This window comes from Caretta caretta, chromosome 11, assembly GCF_965140235.1.
Source record: "Caretta caretta isolate rCarCar2 chromosome 11, rCarCar1.hap1, whole genome shotgun sequence".
Classification (NCBI taxonomy): Eukaryota; Metazoa; Chordata; order Testudines; family Cheloniidae; genus Caretta; species Caretta caretta.
In genome coordinates this window covers 18,522,600-18,541,933 of record NC_134216.1, presented here as the reverse complement: position 1 = coordinate 18,541,933, position 19,334 = coordinate 18,522,600, and the positions used below count along the sequence as shown (strand labels likewise).

At 40.3% G+C, this 19,334-nt stretch overlaps 1 protein-coding gene across 3 annotated transcripts in view; it reads right to left on the bottom strand.

Annotated features, from left to right (window-relative positions):
* Nucleotides 1-7,773: 7,773 nt before the first annotated feature.
* RAB3GAP1 (RAB3 GTPase activating protein catalytic subunit 1) overlaps nt 7,774-19,334 on the bottom strand; it is a 49,801-nt gene continuing 38,240 nt past the window's right edge. Inside the window, exons 18-25 of one of the 3 annotated variants that reach the window (XM_048869202.2) lie at nt 18,987-19,124; nt 17,633-17,860; nt 16,937-17,033; nt 16,754-16,857; nt 16,506-16,621; nt 13,390-13,492; nt 10,452-10,472; nt 7,774-9,376 (exon numbers count right to left, since the gene is read on the bottom strand). In XM_048869202.2, coding sequence (XP_048725159.1) covers nt 9,134-9,376; nt 10,452-10,472; nt 13,390-13,492; nt 16,506-16,621; nt 16,754-16,857; nt 16,937-17,033; nt 17,633-17,860; nt 18,987-19,124 — 1,050 coding nt within the window. In that variant the 3' untranslated portion in view covers nt 7,774-9,133. Of the gene's footprint in view, nt 9,377-10,451; nt 10,473-13,389; nt 13,493-16,505; nt 16,622-16,753; nt 16,858-16,936; nt 17,034-17,632; nt 17,861-18,986; nt 19,125-19,334 lie in introns of those variants that run through there. The other 2 variants (XM_048869203.2, XR_012664339.1) reach the window with 2 other exon arrangements.

The following is a 19,334-nucleotide window of genomic DNA, read 5'->3' as shown; positions in this document are numbered from 1 at the left end:
ATTTTATTTGAGGAAGATGGGGCTGTAGTTTGGTGGGAAAGGGAGAAGTACTTGGATATGTAGTCATATAGTCTGTGGTAAGGGTTAAAAACCTCTCTCTTCATTCAGCTGTTTGGAAATCTCACACACACACACACACACACTGCTGGAAGCATCTGGTGTCATAGTCACAATGCATCATTGCAACATGTTCCTGATGGTTTTATGAAGGTCCTCACCATACTTAAAGCCCTCAGAAATGTGTTCAGCCTCCTCAGAGACTTGTATTATGGCAGCGTGACCACAGGCAGAAGTGGTTCCTGTTTCAGATTGGCTGCTGTCTAAGGTTCTTTCACATGGGTGGAAGATCACTGCACATGCACAGCTTCCATGGTTAGGGGGAAGATGAGAGGGAGAAGAGATGGGTCTGATTGTGTAGCACAAGGAGCAAAAGCTGAGTAAATTGCCACTGTGGAAGCTATTCATGAGCCTCATGAAATGATATATTTCGTCCTTTTCTCAGTAACAGCAGGGCATGTACTGTGGAATGAGAGAAGAGAGTGAAGCAGGGACAAGTCCCAGTACTGAGCCACCCACCTTAGAAACGGTAGTCAGTCAGCAGAGAATAATATAATAGTGTGGCATTTCTTTTTAAAATTGGTTTGCCACAATAAGTTCATTTGTGCACAGGTAAACTTATACTTTGCCATAAAACCAGTCACAGTATCCAATTGAGAGAAAAAACATCTGGATCATGACCTCTGTCCCTGTGTGAGACATTTGGGCTGCACCTCTCTTCCTGCAAATACCTGAGAATATAACAAAAACTGCTTAGCATAGCCAATAAACAATATGGAGGAAAAAATCTGAAGCAGTAAAGTAATGGAAGACTGATACATGGAGAGAAAAACAGCACTCTGATCCAGGGAAAATGACTACTCTATGTCAAACAGAACTAGTTATAGCAAAAATCAAACTCTAGCCCAGACCCAAGTGAAGTTTAAAATGCCAAAGAAGGAAGATACTACCATCAGAGAGAGGGAGAGACCATCAATAACATCAAGTACCTGACTGAAAATTAGGTTCTGGTATGGAGGAGCCTTTGCAAGAGGCTGTCTTGTGTTACAGCCAGAGATGCTTAGAAAGGACACAGGGATATTCATCGTTAAAATACAATAAAAGTATTTCAGTTTGAAGTTTGAGAGACTTGTTTTCTTTTATTGTTCACACATAAAAGTTTGGTGATAGTGGGGTGCTAAGTTGCTGTCATGTTACACAACATAAACAAGAACTACATAGCCTCTGTAAATTACCAGTAGAGAAAAAAGAATTGGTTAATACACTATTGAAATTTGAGTGTTACAAAAGCTGTTGCTTCTGTGTAATAAGATTAATCTAATTCAGAAAGCGTGGCACAGAAGATAAACATTTGGCTGGTGTAGAAACTGCCTTGTTTATCAAATGCTAGTAATTGAAAGCTCAATTAAGCTGCAGAGAAGACAAAATTCCAGCAAACAAAGCAGCAGTGCTGAAATGATGTGCTATCTCTCTAGCTTTTTAAAGCCAAATATGTGGGCAATAGCAGTGAGTAATATTCTTTGACCCCCTCCCCCAACCTAGGGGGATGACTTTTTGGGGATCATTCACCAAAGAGGATCACCTGCCAAGTTCCTTCCTCTCCCCTTGTACTTCCCTCTGCAAGTATGGTGGAGGCAACCAAACAGAGCGGCAGAATGCCAAGAAGTGCCTTATTACGCATAGTAAATTCTCTGTGCCTCAAAATTCTAGGATGAAATCCTGTTTGAACGAAGGCTTCATAAGGTTGTACCCAAATAAAGTGGTTAAACTGAAGCATTTGACCCAGCAAACTTCAAGAAGCCCTTATATAAGGGCAGGAACTTCTTTCATTTCTACTTCAAACAAAAAAGTACCAGAGAAGGACTCCCTTTATTCCAGGAGCTAGGACCTTGATACACCAAAGGAAAGTCCAGATCAATGAATGGGCCCAATCCTTCCTTCCTGTCCAAGCAGACCTGCCTCTGTCCAGAAATAGGAATAGGATATCCCATTCTTGGAGCCCTGACTCCTCAGGATCTCAGGAATATTGCTACAGGCTCCTTCACATCCCTTTTCCATTCCCTCTCCAACTTTGAATCAAACTACTATGAAACCGATCTCACATCTATCTATCCCTCAAGAAAAAATGGTGCTTGAGGCTCTACCCCCATCTTCTTCATCCATAAGATAAAAAAAACCAGAATGAACCAAGATAATGAAATTCAGGATGGAAACTCTGCAGTCAACCCCAGGGACCCTCCTATGCCAGTGGACCTGAGCAAAACTTACCTGCATTTTTAGTTATGGCTTGTAGGTCTCCTGGTCCTTATGCAGAGAGACTACATAAGTGAGCTCCAAGGATTCTCAAAGACTTGGAATCCTTTTGCAGCAAGAAATTCTTTTGTAGACATAAGTGAGGATACCATCAACAGTGATCTGCTGGTGGAAACCAGGAAACCACCCATAATTGTAGAATACTCCATTTACAGTCTGGACTGCAAAATCCTAACCATAGATGCCAGCCTATCAGGAAGGAAAGTGCCCCTGAAACACCATAATGCAAAGGGTATGTGGTCAAGTTGAAAGAGTCCTACGTATCAGCCTCCTTGAAATGAACAATCAGGTTGGCTGTCCTATGTTACCAGGATGACCTGAGAAAAGACCACATTCTAGTACAATCAGCACAATGACTTTGGCATACACAAATCACAAAGGGAGCTCAGGTCTATACACTGAAGTGGTATAGATGCTCTCCTGAGCAGAAGCTTACCTAACCTTAAGCATTCTGATCTGCATAAAGGGGAGAGTGAACACAAAAGCTGCTATAGGCAATTCAGAACACCCCATTGAACCAAGACACATTCCATGTGATGACCAAAGAACTAAGTCACCCCAGCTGGACCACTTCTCATGCAGTCAAAACAAAGATGGGACTCTTCACAGATTGAGACCTTATATCACTGGAAACAAATACTTGCGCCTGACCAAATTGCCTTCTCTGTGCTTTCGCCACTCCTCTAGTAGGAAGAGCGATTCAAATGATAAAAAAGGAAAGCAGCCATGGAGCTGTGACTGAGTGAAGCCGACGCAGGGACCTCTGCTCTATCTTAGTGGCAGGTCCTTGATAAGATGGAATACTCCTCTATAGTCTAAAACTCTCTCCACAGACCTTTCAGCTTACTCAAGAGTATGGATAGAGAACTACTGCTGATGTCAAGATAGAAAAATAAATCCTGAGTAAGTGCTTTTCCAGCTTATTAGCATTTCATATTGCTTGCCTCTTATGTTGCAGCATTAAACAATGTCACTTATGCAGGCTCATCCCTGCCTCTGGTGCAGTGGTTCTCAACCAGGGGTACCTGTACTTCTGGGGGTACGTCAACTCATCCAGATATTTCTCTAGGTTTACAACAGGCTACCTAAAAAGCACTAGAGAAGTCAGTACAAACTAAGGCCATGTCTACACTTGCAAGCTTACAGCAGCACAGCTGTAACAGCGCTCGTGTTGCCACGTTATACTGATGGGAGAGAGCTCTCCCATCAACATCATACAACCAGCTCAAGTGGCGGTAGCTATGTCAGCAGGCGAGCATCTCCCCCCAAGATATTTATGTCGCTCAGGGGGATTTTTTTTTCCACACCCCTGAGCAACAAAAGTTTTGCCAATTTATGGTAAGATGATCATGCGTGACTGGCTAAAGCACATTTCAAAAAAATCATGTAGCACTCATTTATGCAGCTTACACAAATTGCATGGAGTTGGCAAATTATCACAAGAAAAGTAATGCACATACTCTATATTGCAATCTGATTTTTTACAAACAGCTTTTGCTTCTATGCTGTAAGAAGATTAATCTAATTCAGAAAGCATGGTAGTGGTGGGAGCTGCTAGAGTAGATTAAAACATGATATGCAGAAGGTGCCTGTAAAAAGATAAACAGAACATTAATGCAGAAGAGGCTATGCCAAGTAAGGATACTGAACTAGCGTATGTTAAAGATTTACTTCAGTACAATCTTTGGTTCCAGCCCAAGCCCAGAAGTCTACACGGCAATTAAACAGCATGGGCCAGCCGTGGGTTTTTCTTTGCTGTGTAGACATCCAAATGAGAATTCTCTGCAATATACTCACACTATATTTAAAGTGAGATAAAATGAGGCCACCATTTCAGGGAATGAGGGTGAGTATGGAGGACGAAAGAGGGGATGTGTCCGATAGGGAATAAGTCCTACAGGTTTAGGCTTAATAGCTGGTATTGGACTATTTCAAAGAGCTGGTCAGGAGTGCAGATGCTCCTGCAGGTGGAAATGTGCACCAAAAAGCTACTAAAATGAAATCAGGCTACTGGAGACAGGAAATGAGGTGTTCTAAAGCAAAAAGCCAGATTTTCACCCCTTTGCTTGATGTGGGGAAGGAAGTGAAATTGGTATAGCACCCCAATGTTCACCACTGTCATGTAATTAGGATATGTTTTGTACAAAGTATGCGATGTGAGGTATCATTCTAAAAGTCTTGAGCTGCTAGACATTAATATCTCGTTGGATTGCATGTGCTATTGTCGTATGTGAAGTTTGACTATGTATGTGTTATTGAAACATGTTGTGAAGTTGAAAACACCCACAAGCTGCCTCACAGGTACAATTGTAAAAACAATGTTAATGGCCTATTGAGGAAATGCACACAAGCATAGCGATTACCCCAGGGAATGTGTACAACAGAAACCTCTCAGAGATAGCACTACACAATGGGAACTGTTTGACCCAGGTCACCGCAAAAGAGCTTTCTAGCAAGTGGGAAGAAGATATGGGGGGGGGGGAATACATCATGAGGGGACCTCTCTCTCCCTAAAACACACCTAGAAACACCTAAGGAACAAGGACTGAACTGTGACAAGTGATGGTCCCAGGGTAGAGGGATTTCAAACCTGTAGATGAAAATCTAGAAAACCCAACCTGCAGAGCCAAGGCAGCCTTAAGAACCTGCCAGCCTGTTTATCACCATATCTTAAACTCAGTTTATTTACTAAGTAATCTGCTTTGATCTGTTTGCTATCACTTAAAATCCATCCTTCTCTAGTTAAACTTATTTTATGTTTTAATCTAAACCAGTGATCTTTCACTCAAGTGCTTGGGGAAAATCTCTGCTTGGTTACAAGAAGTGTGCATTGTTCTTTTCCCATTGATGGAGAGGCAGACCAGGTATTAAACCCATATACTGGCCAGATTTGACCAGGGCAGGACAGTACTGGGGTCCCAGCTTGGGAAGCTGGTGGTTAGAGAGCTCGCATGTAACTACAGCTGGGTGTGTCCCTACCTGTATGAATGCTGGTGAAAGTGCAGCTTGTCACAGCTGTGCAGTGAGAGAAGGAGCCCAGGCTGGTGAGTCAGGGGCTTAGTGGTACCCCAGTTCCAGGTGGCACCCTAGTGGGAACCTGTCACACTTAGGTCTCCCTCCCCCCAAAATAGTGCCTTCACTGCAGGCCTCTGGGGAAATTCTGGTGTGAATCTCTCAATCTCTTCTTTTGAAGCTGTTCCACCATGTATAAATTATGAATGACTATGAATTGCCACTACATATCACAGTGGATAGTCAGTGGGCCAGGGAATGCATGAGAATGACTCTAGTCTGTTGATTTAAGGCAGGGGTACGTAGAGGATACATCAACTCATTTAGATATTTGCTTAGTTTTATAACAGGCAACATAAAAAGCACTAACATTCAATACAAACTAAAATCTCCTATAGACAATGACTTGTTTATACTGCTCTATAAACTATACACTGAAATGTAAGTACAATATTTATATTCCAATTAATTTGTTTTATAATTATATGGTAATAATGAAAAAGTAAGCAATTTTTCAGTAATAGTGTGCTGTAGTATTTTTATCTTTTAAGTGGGTTGAAACCTGAGGTACACAAGACAAATCAGACTCCTGAAAGGGGTACAGTAGCCTGGAGACGTTGAGAGCCCCTGAATTAGGGCACTCACTCTGGAGGTGGGAGACCCATGTTCTAGTCCAGGGGTGGGCACACTTTTTAGCCTGAGGGCCATATCGGGGTTCCAAAACTGTATGGAGGGCTGGATAGGGGAGGCTTTGCCTCCCCTAACCCTATCCATCCCCTCCCACTTCCCATCCCCTGACTGTGCCCCTCAGAACCTCCAACCCATCTAACTCCCCTAACCACCCCCCACCCCCTGACAAGTCCCCCTCTAAAGCCTCTTTCAGAATACAGCCCTGCGAACATGGGCGGACTCAGGAGGAGCAGGGGCAGCCGCGTAGCCAGACAGAAGCCAGCTGCGCAGCCGCCCAATGCTCCTCCTGAGGCTGCAGGTGAGCCCCCCTGCCCACACAGTGCAGCCCTCTCCCAGGCCAGCAGCGCAGCATGCTGAGGCTGTGGGGGAGGGACGAGGGGCTAGCCTCAGGGGCCGGGCAGGACGATCCTGCAGGCCATAGTTTGCCCACCTCTGTTCTAGTCCCTGCTCTAATCATTTAACAACCGTGGAATAGCTAGGGCATTCTCTAGTCATGTAGGAGGTTCAAATACCTTCTACATAGCAGGCAGAGGGGAAAATATAGCCCAGCTAAGTGCTGTAACTACTAAGCTAAAAGTTAAAGGATGTCACCACTCCTCCATTCTGGATCAATCTGTTCAACCTGAAATTCATCAAATTTTTTTACAATTTTTTTTTAAAATTCATTTTGGGTCAAAGAAATTCCTCGCCCCCTTTTCCAGAACCGTCACTGAACAAAAACAAAAACAAAAAAAAACGGTAATTGCTCAACACTAGCTTTATACAAAATCCTTCAGGGGAACAGAATGCAGTGATGTTTATGCTAGGAATAAAATTTAAAAAGGACATGATACCAGAGACTACTATACAAACACAAATGGAGGGGTTTTGCCTTTTTTTTCCCCCTAAAAGGAAGTTAGCTATACTTTGCAGGTACCATGGCAATGTGAATTGGTTTAAAAATATGGGAAAGGTATAGTACAAAAGTTCACACCAAGATTTCTTAACTCAGTAGGTCCTTGCACCTGGAAAATGGGAGAGGAATGGAAAATCAGTTAAAGTTATATCACAAAACTGGCCTGTGAAAGACTTTCCTCGCCTCTAAATATGGAGTTTGGCTAGTTACCCTCTCAAATACTAACCTGGTCCAGTGCCAGCTCTGGAATAATTCGTAAGGGTTTCTGTCCATCATTCCTTGGAATGTGGTTGCTTATTTGGTCTACTCACGTATGGTTCTATTAGACCCCACTTCTACGGTGATAAGATCTAAGCCCAGTGGGACACCTGTTCCTAATACGACACACTAAGTTTTACAATAATACTCACAAAAAAGGAATGTCATGATCTAATTTTCCATGCCATAAAATGTTCTAATAGGTACAGAGTAAAAGGTTGAAGTGTGCTTAGGTACAGATGCTCAAACAGTATTTATGTACGACAAAATGAATGGGAGTTAGGCACCTAAATACCTTTGAGGATCTGGGCCTTAGGCACTTTTGCTACTTGAGGTGCAATTTTCAAAAGTAGTCAAGATCCCAAACCTCTGGATGTTCACAAATTGTCATGAAGAGAAAAGATGGGCATCTTCCCTATTTGTCAAAATTTTAAGCTGTTACTGCAAGTGATTGTGTTCCAGAATCAACTTGTACATTAATACCTACCACATGTATTGCCTGAGGTACTACCACTTTAACTGAACAAGTAAAGTGAACAATTTCAATAGCCAATTACATTAAGATTTATTGTATTGTGTCCAAAGACAAATAAGTGCAAGCAACAAAACTGTGTTTCACAGCCATTTTGACATGTATTTACAATGCAGCTATGATCCTTTGCTGATTCAGACCAACACAAGTTGTTGTAATAAGGATTATTTTAAATCATCAACACACACATTAAAATCATACTGTTTGTATGGTATTTGACAAGCAGTTTACAGCATGTGATTCATATTTCTTTCATAATACTTTTATTACCAGATCAACAGGAACACAGATGCATGCTGTAGGCTATCTATAAGCATCAATAAGTTGCTTAAGTAATCATGATTTACATATAGTTTTGGCCCAGCTGTCTCACATTTAAGGTATTTCTTTACTGTAGCTGTGAGCACGCTCCCTAGTGTGAGTAGACAGACACATTGGCTCTGTTTGACCTAGTGCACTTAAAAAAGCAGTGTGGTCACAATGCCTCGGATTAGCCGCCCAAATATGTGCCCAGGGAGTCAGGACTGATTGTATTCTGGCAGCTAGCCTGAGGCACCATGGCCCCACTGCTATTTTTAGCACACTAGCTGAAGGAGAGCTAATGAGTATGTCTATACTGCAGTTGGAAACATGCTTCCTTCCAAGACAGGAGGACACAAAAGCTCGAAAACTGTAAATGATCAATTTAAAGGCTGGTTGATTTTTAGGCTTAATACCCTGTTATAGCCAAAAATATCCATTTCAGCAGTTCAGAGAAAAAAAGATACCCAATTCATGTAATCCAGGGCTTTTTTAGGCAAATACTTCATGTTAAGAGTTTAGCACAAGATTGAATTTTCTCTAGATACATTTTGCTCAAACTAATAGCATTTTAAAATCAGCCATTGGAATTCAGTGAAAAATTTAAGATTATATTTTTTATATATGATAATAAATACAACTATTTAAGGTTTACACTTCAAATAGACTGCCTAACACAACTTTAGTAGGACTAGATTAGAAACTGAAAAGCAGCATGTACTGCACTGTAATTTCAACATGAAGTATTTGTACGAAGCCCAGTGAAGTATCCATTGTTAAACTAGCTAATGCAAAAATGTACAACTCTTTGGACAGAGGGGAGATTTTTAGACAGTTGAAGTGTCTAGTAACTTGTAGAGCTGTCCCAAATATCAGAAATAAGGGTTGATGCAGGCATCGCTTGGAGATGCTGATTCGACTCCTTAAGGAAAAGTTATTCTTGATCACTAATTACCCCTCCCTCTCCTTGTCCACAGATTGGCATGGTCCATAGTGTTTATTTCCGTGGAGAGAGAGAGAGAGAGAAACAGTGTTCCACTTGTGAAGACATACAAGATAACTAAAAGCTAGTGACATCAGAAGAATGTTGTATCAGCTGAAAAGGCACCAGCAAGTCGAAAATCCTCTTTTGTGATTACACTGTACATACGCTGAGGCAGTGGTTTAGAGTAAGGTGCAGGTCGAGGTACAGTTATGCGTAAAATGAGCTCCCGGCCTGCAGGCGGTGGGAAATCTGCAACTGCTCCTAAATTCAGTCTCCGTTCATCTGATGAGCCTGACCTCTTCAGTTCATCATCAAGTGAAGTCATTGTGGCAACCTTAAACAGAACCAGAAGCGTCACTTAAGGGCAGGTTATTCTTAACACCAATATCAGAAATTATTTTGAAAGAGAAAAAACAAAATGTGGTAATTTACACACCAAAAGGCTACATGTAGGCACATAGTAAGACACCAAGGAATAGCATTGCACACACTCAGATGTAAAAACCTTATACATGCAGCTGGTAAAGCTAGTCCATCTTTCACTTTAACTTTTGACACCATGGGAGACAAGAGATATGAATAGGAAAAATGCTTAATTCTTCAGTTAGGGCTCACAATACTTCCCTTATTATCCAGGCACGTCTGAGAGGGGCTACAAAAGTCTAAAGACAGTATCCCCTTGAAGTATTAGGGCCACTACACAGGTCAAGTCCTACAGTGCACTCAAATCATTGCCCTGTCCTTCATTTCCAGACTCAATAGGCATGTCTGCACAGCAACAACAAAAATCTGCGGCTGGCCATGCCAGCCGTCTTGGGCTCGGACTGTTTCATTGCTATCTAGACTGCTGGGCTCAGACTGGAGCCCAAGCTCCGGGACCCTACAGGTGGGGGCAGGGCTCTTTACTGTGTAGACATACCCAATGAGAACTCTCTGCAATATATCAGATTTTTACTGGCCAAGAAGTGGGGTAACTGTGATCTACCATGGCAGAGCAAAAGAGACAGTACAGCTTGCACTTTTATGTTGCTGATCCCAACCAGTGAACAACATAATGTTTATGTGCAGTACAATGGCAATATCACGATATTTCTAACACATGAAAACAGGATGCACTGTGAAAAGCCTCTGCTTCATAAAGAATTAACTTCTCATATTTAAACTTCATTACATGAGATGTTTAGTGTTTTTACAAACTCTGTTTTTTCACATCATGTTACATTTCAAAAATATGTGGATGAGCAGAAGCCAGTTTGAAAGTGGAGAGAGAGAATAATTTTTATGCTTAAGATATGTGATATGTACAAATCCTATGAAACTGTTGTACTATATCTACTCAAAAGCTATTCTCTATTCCCTTACATGAAGCTAGGAAGATGAGCAGAAAACAAGGGACAAAAGCTAGTTACCTCATCAGAAGATTCAGTCATCTTGAGAGGGATGAGAAGAGAACCAGTGATGAAAGATAGAAACAAACGCAAGTCAGATAACTTATAAAGGTTAGACAGAGATTTTAAGATTGTTTTAAAGACAGCATACACTGAAGTCAGGAGAGCTGTTGTGACAAACATGTATTTTGAGAACACAGCAGATATAACACACATTGTTACACAATTCATGCACAGGAGTCCAGGGTCAAAACTTAGTAAATAATAAGTCTGTCAATCAGGTTCTATTTACCCAACAAGTCGCTGCTGAAATAATTTTTGGAAATGAAACTTGCTATTTAATAGCAAGCTACATTTTTGTCCCATCAATAAGAACGTTTCAACTAGTAATGCCCCCATAGGGAGATAGAGCTGGAAGATAGCTTGATTATTTCTGCCTGAAAGAAGTCAAAGCCTGAAATTTATGTATATCTTCAGCATTAAACTTCTACAAACATTAGAAACTTCTGCTGAAGTTTTGGAACTACTGAATGCTGCACTTAATCAGAAGTCTATCAGCAAGGGGCAGAGCATAGAATATTACAGCATATATGTATGCTTTGTAGCCATATTGCATTTTGCAACATTATATATAGGTGGGCCTTTCTCAAAGAAAAAAACTGTAAATAGAACAAAGAAGCCTTTGATTAAAAGTTGGGGGGGAGGGGGGAAAACCACAGGATGGGGTAGTGTTACATTTGTTGTATCTGCAGCAGAATTCAGCTGCATAGGGAAAATTAGATATAACGAAGTTAAAATCCTTTTAGCAAATCTCAGCCTGTTAAAGTAGAGATTTATTTTCATCAGTTAAATTAGTAAAAGCCCATTTCTATAATCCCAGTTCACTGGATAAGAAATCTTTCAATAACATATTTGAGAAAAAGAACAGAACATCTGTTACACCACTCTGACTTGGGGGAAAAAAGTTAAAATTGCCACAGCTGACAAGATCAGTATGTGGCTGGCAACATAAGAGTTGCTGAATGCTTGGTAGTATTGCTAAAGAAGAATCAAAACAAACCCTTATTCTTAAGAACACTGAACAACAGGAAGAGACAGCTTTACCTTTGAGAATTCCAGGATTGCACCTGTGAATACAACCTGCTTCTAACTAGAGTTACTCCTACTGAATACGAATACTATTGTCCAATATGTACCACTGTATTTTAAAAAATTGGGAGAAGTTTAGAAGGAACTTTAGTGTGAGAAGATTAGTAGGAAGTTTAGTATCTGTTTGATATTAAATTAGTTTATGCCCAACAAGGAAACAACTGGTAAACTGGAAAAGGTTTGATACAAAGAGGCCAGTAGGGCTATCCAGGTGGTAAACACTGCAGTCAGTAAAAATCCTGAAAATGAAAAAAATATAAAGTAGGAACAAGGCTATGGATATCAACGTGCAATTGCACCTTTCAGCACACTTCAAATATAATTGGTCAAGAGTCAGAAGCAAGTTTACTAGTCTCAATACAAATATTTAATGTCCTTTTATAGTTTAAAAAGAAGTGACACCCTTGATTGCAATGATGCACAATTTCAATATTAATGAAATAGCAAAATTCTATATGCTCTTGAATTTTGTGAAAGTGTTCTGCCAAAAGAACTCACTATCGCTAGGGCACAGTTGTAACAATGCAACAGCCACAACTGTCCTCAGAATACTGAATAAGATCAAGTTTCGCTCATCATATTTTAAAAACCATTACCATGTTAGCAAAAGAAGGGGAGCAACTGGAATTAATTAGAACTGAATGGTTCCTCCCCACCCCCACCCCGGGGGGGGGGGGGGGGAAGAGAGACTGAGGAGGTGGAAAAAGGAATGGGCTAAACTACTGAGTATTCTCTCTTCTTGTAAATCACAAGGGCAAGATCAAATAGTCAAAGATACCAGGCTAGATTTTTTGAACTTTTGTTTTTTGGGCCCACATATTGCAGAGCATATTATTGCAGGCTCAAAGTGCAAGTCTACTCTGAAAGTTACTACTTAAAAATAGGTTTCAGAGTAACAGCCGTGTTAGTCTGTATTCGCAAAAAGAAAAGGAGTACTTGTGGCACCTTAGAGACTAACCAATTTATTTGAGCATGAGCTTTCGTGAGCTACAGCTCACTGCTGTAGCTCACGAAAGCTCATGCTCAAATAAATTGGTTAGTCTCTAAGGTGCCACAAGTACTCCTTTTCTTTTTACTTAAAAATAGTAGCAGTGTACCTATCAGATCTGCTCCCTGTATATACTGAGTCATATCCACTTCTTTTATTGACAAAAAATACATTTGTACCGCTTTTTTTCTGTTAAGCCCTGCAAAGCCAACACAGCTACGGAGGAGAGAGTGGGGCTCTTCATTCTTTTGCATCATCAACATAACTGTTTACTAAGCAAAATCTCAATCAGAAATACTTGTGCCAATCCACTGAGGCAACAGAACTGCAGAAAAGTCACAAAGAGCAGATTTTGGCCTGCAAAACCATTATTACCAGTGATAAAGTAAAAAAACATTTTAACTCAGAACCCAGAAGAGTTTGCAGGGCTGGAAGTAAAAAATCTTTATTTATAAACTGAGCACATTTGATCAGGAAAGCTAGATACAAATGCAGAATCACACAATGGCATTGTTAGTCATATTTAAAAGTGATCTTCACTTTAAGATCACTTAGATGGCTGTCTACCTAGCCGCATTCACAGTCTTATAATATCCCATGGCTTTTGTTCTCCTTTCTTCATGTAGTTAAAGTTCTACTATTGCCAAAATTGTTTTCATTGGAAGAAGGAAAAAAAAAAAAAAAAAAAAAACCTCATGCCTATTTATAAAAAAAAATGCATGCCTATTTATAGATAGAAGAAATCAGCATCACATGGAAAGTTGTTGCCTCATACTGTCTAACTGAAAGGTATCAGCGAATCAATTGAAAATTCTATCTTACCCTCTGCGCATTCACAAATAACTTGTGGATGATACTACCAGCAGGTCCTCTTCCTGCACCAATGACTGATACTTCTGGCTGCTCCAGAAGACAATTTACAAACCTGGAAGCACAAAATAATGAAAGGAAGGAAAAGGTGAGCATCCAAGTTCTTAACTGTATCAGTTCTTAATTATTTTCACATGACATCTTCAAAACTCTTTCCTGTAAGAACTACAAAAACTCCCCATCTAGCTTGAGTGTAAAAACAGTTCCTGCACTAAGAGCACTACTAGGAAGACATACGTTCAAAATTAAATCTGACGCCCAGTTTAGAAACTTACTATTTTTCCAGTATTACACATGACATTACATTACATTACCAGGATTTTTTCAAAGTCTTAACTCTTGGATCCCTCATCTGTGGTATACACATCTGTCCCTCTACTTCTTTCACTCCATCCCAACAGGGACTGCAACTCTTATCTCCACTCCTAATCCCTCCCCCAGGGTTGGAAAAGGCAACCCAGCCTATGTTTACTCACCTCCTGTACTGCTGACTCAGCTTCTAGCTGCCTCATATTAGAACAGTTTATTGGCTCTTAACCACCCCCTGACCAATGTGTCCAATCTTCCCCCTGAAGGCTCCCAATTTCAGGGAGGAATCAAGAATCTGCAGTTGGGGGAAGTGAGCACATTAAGAACACAGGACGGAAATTAGGAGAATTTCTAGCAGGGAGCGGTGATCCTAGTCAGGAATGGCTCCTCCAAAGAGTCCCAGCACCAAGAGTGAAGGAACCCCTCTCATCCTAGCACACCAACCACCTTAGCCCTAAGAATTTAGCCTATTCCAATATTCAACTTTTTAACATTCACATGTTTAGCCAGACTAAGGAATAGTCAGTCACACTGTGGTGGTGAACAGAAAAAAAATCTTTGGCTAACTGGCTCCTATTCACTAGTTTTCTTGAAGTGCCCCAATACAGCACTTTATGTTACTAAGGAGAATAATGGGAAAAATGGTTCTTTTGGATATTTTATTCTACATCATGCACAGGACAGTAATAAATAAAATAAAATAAAATAAAATATATGGTTCTTATATAACATTTCTCATCCGTAGGTCCCAAACAACATAGGGAGTTCAACTTGTGCACTTTCACACGCACAGAACAGGCAATAGACACACTAGATACTCTTATCACATTTACATAAAAGGTCAACTGCATTAAATTAAGGCCACATAGCACAATGTTTTCGAAGAGATGGATAGAGTACATTGCATTTGGCATCCCCAATACGTAGGACAGGAACCCTCTAGAAATGTTTCCAACTATGAAGAGTTATAAACGTCATTCTTTGAAGTGTCTGTCTCGTGTATTGTGGCTTCTTGGCAATCTGCATTATCATTAGTACTCCCCATCAGCAATTGTCTAAGCTGTCCCAAGTCAACGGTAAATGGGACAAAATACAACATGGTTTTACAAAAGGTAGATCGTGCCAAACCAACCTGATCTCCTTCTTTGAGAAAGTAACAGATTTTTTTAGACAAAGGAAACGCAGTGGATCTAATTTACCTAGATTTCAGTAAGGTGTTTGATACCATGCCACATGGGGATTTATTAGTTAAATTGGGTAAGATGGGGATCAATAGGAAAACTGAAAGGTGGATAAGGAACTGGTTAAAGGGGAGAATACAAGGGGTCCTACTGAAAGGTGAACTGTCAGGCTGGAGGGAGGTTACCAGTGGAGTTCCTCAAGGATCAGTTTTGGGACCAACCTTTTTATTACTGACCTCGACACAAAAAGTGGGAGTGTGCTAATAAAGTCTGCGGATGATACAAAGCTGGGAGGTATTGCCAATTTAGAGAAGGACAGGGATATCCTACAGGAGGATCTGGATGACCTTGTAAACTGGAGTAATAGTACTAGGATGAAATTTAATAGTGAGAAGTGTAAGGTCATGCATTTAGGGATTAATAACAAGAATTTTAGTTATAAGCTGGGGCTGCATCAATTAGAAGTAACAGAGGAGGAGAAAGACTTTGGAGTATTGGTTGATCATAGGATGACTGGGAGCCGCCAACGTGATATGGCCATGAAAAAAGCTAATGCGGTCTTGGGATGCATCAGGAGAGGTATTTCCAGTAGAGATAAGAAGGTTTTAGTACCGTTATACAAGGCACTGGTGAGACCTCACCTGGAATACTATGTGCAGTTCTCGTCTCCCCTGTTTAAGAAGGATGAATTCAAACTGGAACAGGTACAGAGAAGGGCTACTAGGATGATCCGAGGAATGGAAAACTTGTCTTATGAAAGGAGACTCAAGGAGCTTGGCTTGTTTAGCCTAACTAAAAGAAGGTTGAGGGGAGATATGATTGCTCTCTATAAATATATCAGAGGGATAAATACCGGAGAGGGAGAGAATTATTTAAGCTCAGTACCAGTGTGGACACAAGAACAAATGGATATAAACTGTCGACGAGGAAATTTAGACTAGAAATTAGACAAAGGTTTCTAACCATCAGAGGAGTGAAGTTTTGGAATAGCCTTCCAAGGGAAGCAGTGGGGGCAAAAGATCTATCTGGCTTTAAGATTAAACTCGATAAATTTATGGAGGAGATGGGATGATGGGATAACATGGTTTTGGTAATTAAATATTCATGGTAAATAGGCCCAATCGCCTGTGATGGGATATTAGATGGGGTGGGATCTGAGTTACCCAGAAAAGAATTTTCTGTAGTATCTGGCTGATGAATCTTGCCCATATGCTCAGGGTTTAGCTGATCGCCATATTTGGGGTCGGGAAGGAATTTTACTGCAGGGAAGATTGGAAGAGGCCCTGGAGGTTTTTCGCCTTCCTCTGTAGCATGGAGCACGGGTCACTTGCTGGAGGATTCTCTGCTCCTCCAAGTCTTTAAACCACGATTTGAGGACTTCAATAACACAGACATAGGTGAGAGGTTTTTTGTAGGAGTGGTGGGTGAAATTCTGTGGCCTGCGTTGTGCAGGAGGTCAGACTAGATGATCATAATGGTCCCTTCTGACCTAAGTATCGATGAATCTATGAAGCTGTGGAACCTAGAAAAATATGGGGAGAAGCACCAAAGAGAGTAAACTAATAAAGTATCAGTCACCTTTCCAGATCTTCTTTTTCCTCCTCCTGGTCACATTTCTCTATCCCAAATTTTGCTTTCAGTGACCTTGCCCTGGCAATGATAGCTTCTGCACTCATAATTTGAGCAATTATTTCCTGTATAAGGGTGATTTTTTTTTTTTTGAACAGGGGAAGGAGAAGAAAAAAAAAATCAGCACTTTAAACACAAACTATAGACAGTACTGAGATCTGCAAAGTTTTTATCCCTGGCTAACATGACAGGCTTACTTCCAATTTTTTGTCCTCTGGGTTTGGAAATCTTAGAACTTTACTGGAATGAGATATTATCTGCTTAATAATCTTCTTAACTGAAGCGATATCTTCCAGTGTTTCTAAAAGACAACACAACTTTAGTCATAGTATCATCACTGCTCTTAAAAACATTTTAATTACTTATTATATGTTATTTACCTTCTTCCTTTACCTTTAGTACAGCTGCATGGATGACACAAGGCAAAAGATGCCTTGCAAGGTCAGCTGGTTTCTGAACTGCAAGATAGTGAAGCACCTATGGTATGTCACAAAATTAATACATTAATGACAAAATTCATTTAACAAAAATAAGATTAACTATGACTGATGAGCACCAATCCTTAAATTGCAAAAATGGAACATTAAGCTGCACTTCACCCACTACAACATTAATGAGATAGATACAAGAATCATTAGCCTCAAAAGTATGCTGTGATGTTAGTCCTCATGATGAAAGCTCTATAACAAAGCTCCAGAAAATATTCTGCAGGGAGATGGGACTTAAGTCTTTCTCATCTGTAATTTGTGATTCTAATTCCACTACAACAGTAAGTAAAGAAACTGCAAATAATGAAAGTTTCAAGAAATTAGAACACTGAATGTAATCAAAATCTTCATTTCATTTATTAGAAATGCAAATAAGTCCTTAAGTAACACAACTTACCAAGTTACAGTTGGACAGGTTTTCAAAAGGCAACTGCATTATTTATTCAAATTTCAGAAAGTTGTTCTAAGAACAGTTATACTGGCAAAAAAGCAGTCCAATTACAAGTTACTGGTTAAATCTTTCATAATAGACCATTACATGTTTACTAGGAATCACAGAACAGACTACCACAACACAGAGCTTTTTACCTTCTCGGCCTCTCTAGTGTCATCAAACAGTCGCCTCTGCCTCCGGGCTGGAACTGGCTTTGCTGTTTCCCACGCCTCTACCCACATGTTGCTGGGAATCTTCATTCGGGCACTCAGTTCACCCTTAAGTACTCTATTCCCCTCTTCATCAACCACTTCCTCTTCAATGTAATCTCGAGGTGAGTACCACCTCACAAAATCTTCCAGGCAACAGCCAGGGTTAGCTGCCTAGAATGGAAGAAAAAAAATAAGATAAAATACATTTATTAAATTTTTAATAGAGTTTTTCTATATACCATCTGGTTAACAGGGAAATGTGGTTTTATGGACTGAGCTAAGGGCTAGGAGCCAGGAATTCCTGAGTTCTAATCACAAACCACCAACTCACTGTGTCAGCACTAGAAAAGGGGCACTAGAAAAGCACCGAACATTCACATTATTAAATGGTATACAGCAATGGAAAGATAACGCAATAAAAAAATGCATCCTCTTATACAAATCAGTACAGGTTTACCAGTTATTTCAAGCAAGCTCAAAATTAGGCGTTTGCCTTGTCAATGATGCAAAAGAGGTTTAACACATGCGATTCCAATTAGCATGAGAAAAGGAGATTTATAACAAATTGTTGTGACTTTGTAAGAAAACTGGAGATGGAAAATAAAAATCACGCTGTCATCACTCAGTGCCTGAAAAAGTCATAGGCTGCACTAAAATACTTTCTAAACTGAGCTTTATACTGGTTACTGAAGCAGGTGGCAAACACTTGTTTTAATGCCAATAAAAGTGCTGATGCCTGCTTGCCAACCAACTTCATTTTTTGTACCAAATCATTAAATGGGAGTAGCCTATTAACTTTTATGTTACAAATCAAACGCTCCCAGTAAGTTAAAAAGCCTCATTTAACAATGGCACAATTGGTTTCTGCTCCTACATTGTCACCAGAAGGCTGAAACTGAAGAAGGCATGGTTGTCCACACAGTAAAATTTGCCAAACTGAATGTTCCCCACCTTCCTTTAAGTCATATTTTACATTGCTACTTTAGGTTTTCAAAAACAGCTTGTGCTAGAAAAGTTACTATGAAGTGTTGCATCTCTAAGTAGTGTGGTACACATACCTACTTTGAGGGTTTTTGTTTTTTTAAACAGATTTTAAATTTAAGCTTTAGAAGAATTATAAACAGAGAATTTTTAAATGTACCCTGAAATTTTCATTTAGGAAAATAGCAAGGTTTAAAACAGATAGCAAGGGAAGAAAACAGCTGTCAGGAGATCCTTCAAAATCAGTCATCTTGACCAATTATCCCAGCTTGCTCATGTCAAAATAGCCCCAGAGAACTCTGCAAGCAGCATATACCTTAAAAGACTCCATATCTGAGAGTAAGCAAGCACTCTGCATGCGTGCCCGAAGGTGAGCTCCTTCTGCTGATGTTCCCAGTTTAGCCAATACTTCAGACTGTTCTTCCAGCAGATCTTCTGTCATGGGTGCTGGTTCCTGTAATGTTGAAAAAGACAAAGGGCTAGATTCACAAAAGGACTTAGGCTGTGTCTACAATTGCAATGCTGTTGCAGCTGTACAACTGGAGTGCTTCAGTGCAGACCCTTATTACAGTGACGGGAGAGGTTCTCCTGTAACTGAGGTAATTCACCTCCCTGAGGGCAAGGAGCTAGGTCACCGGAAGTATTCTTTCACTGACTTAAGCAC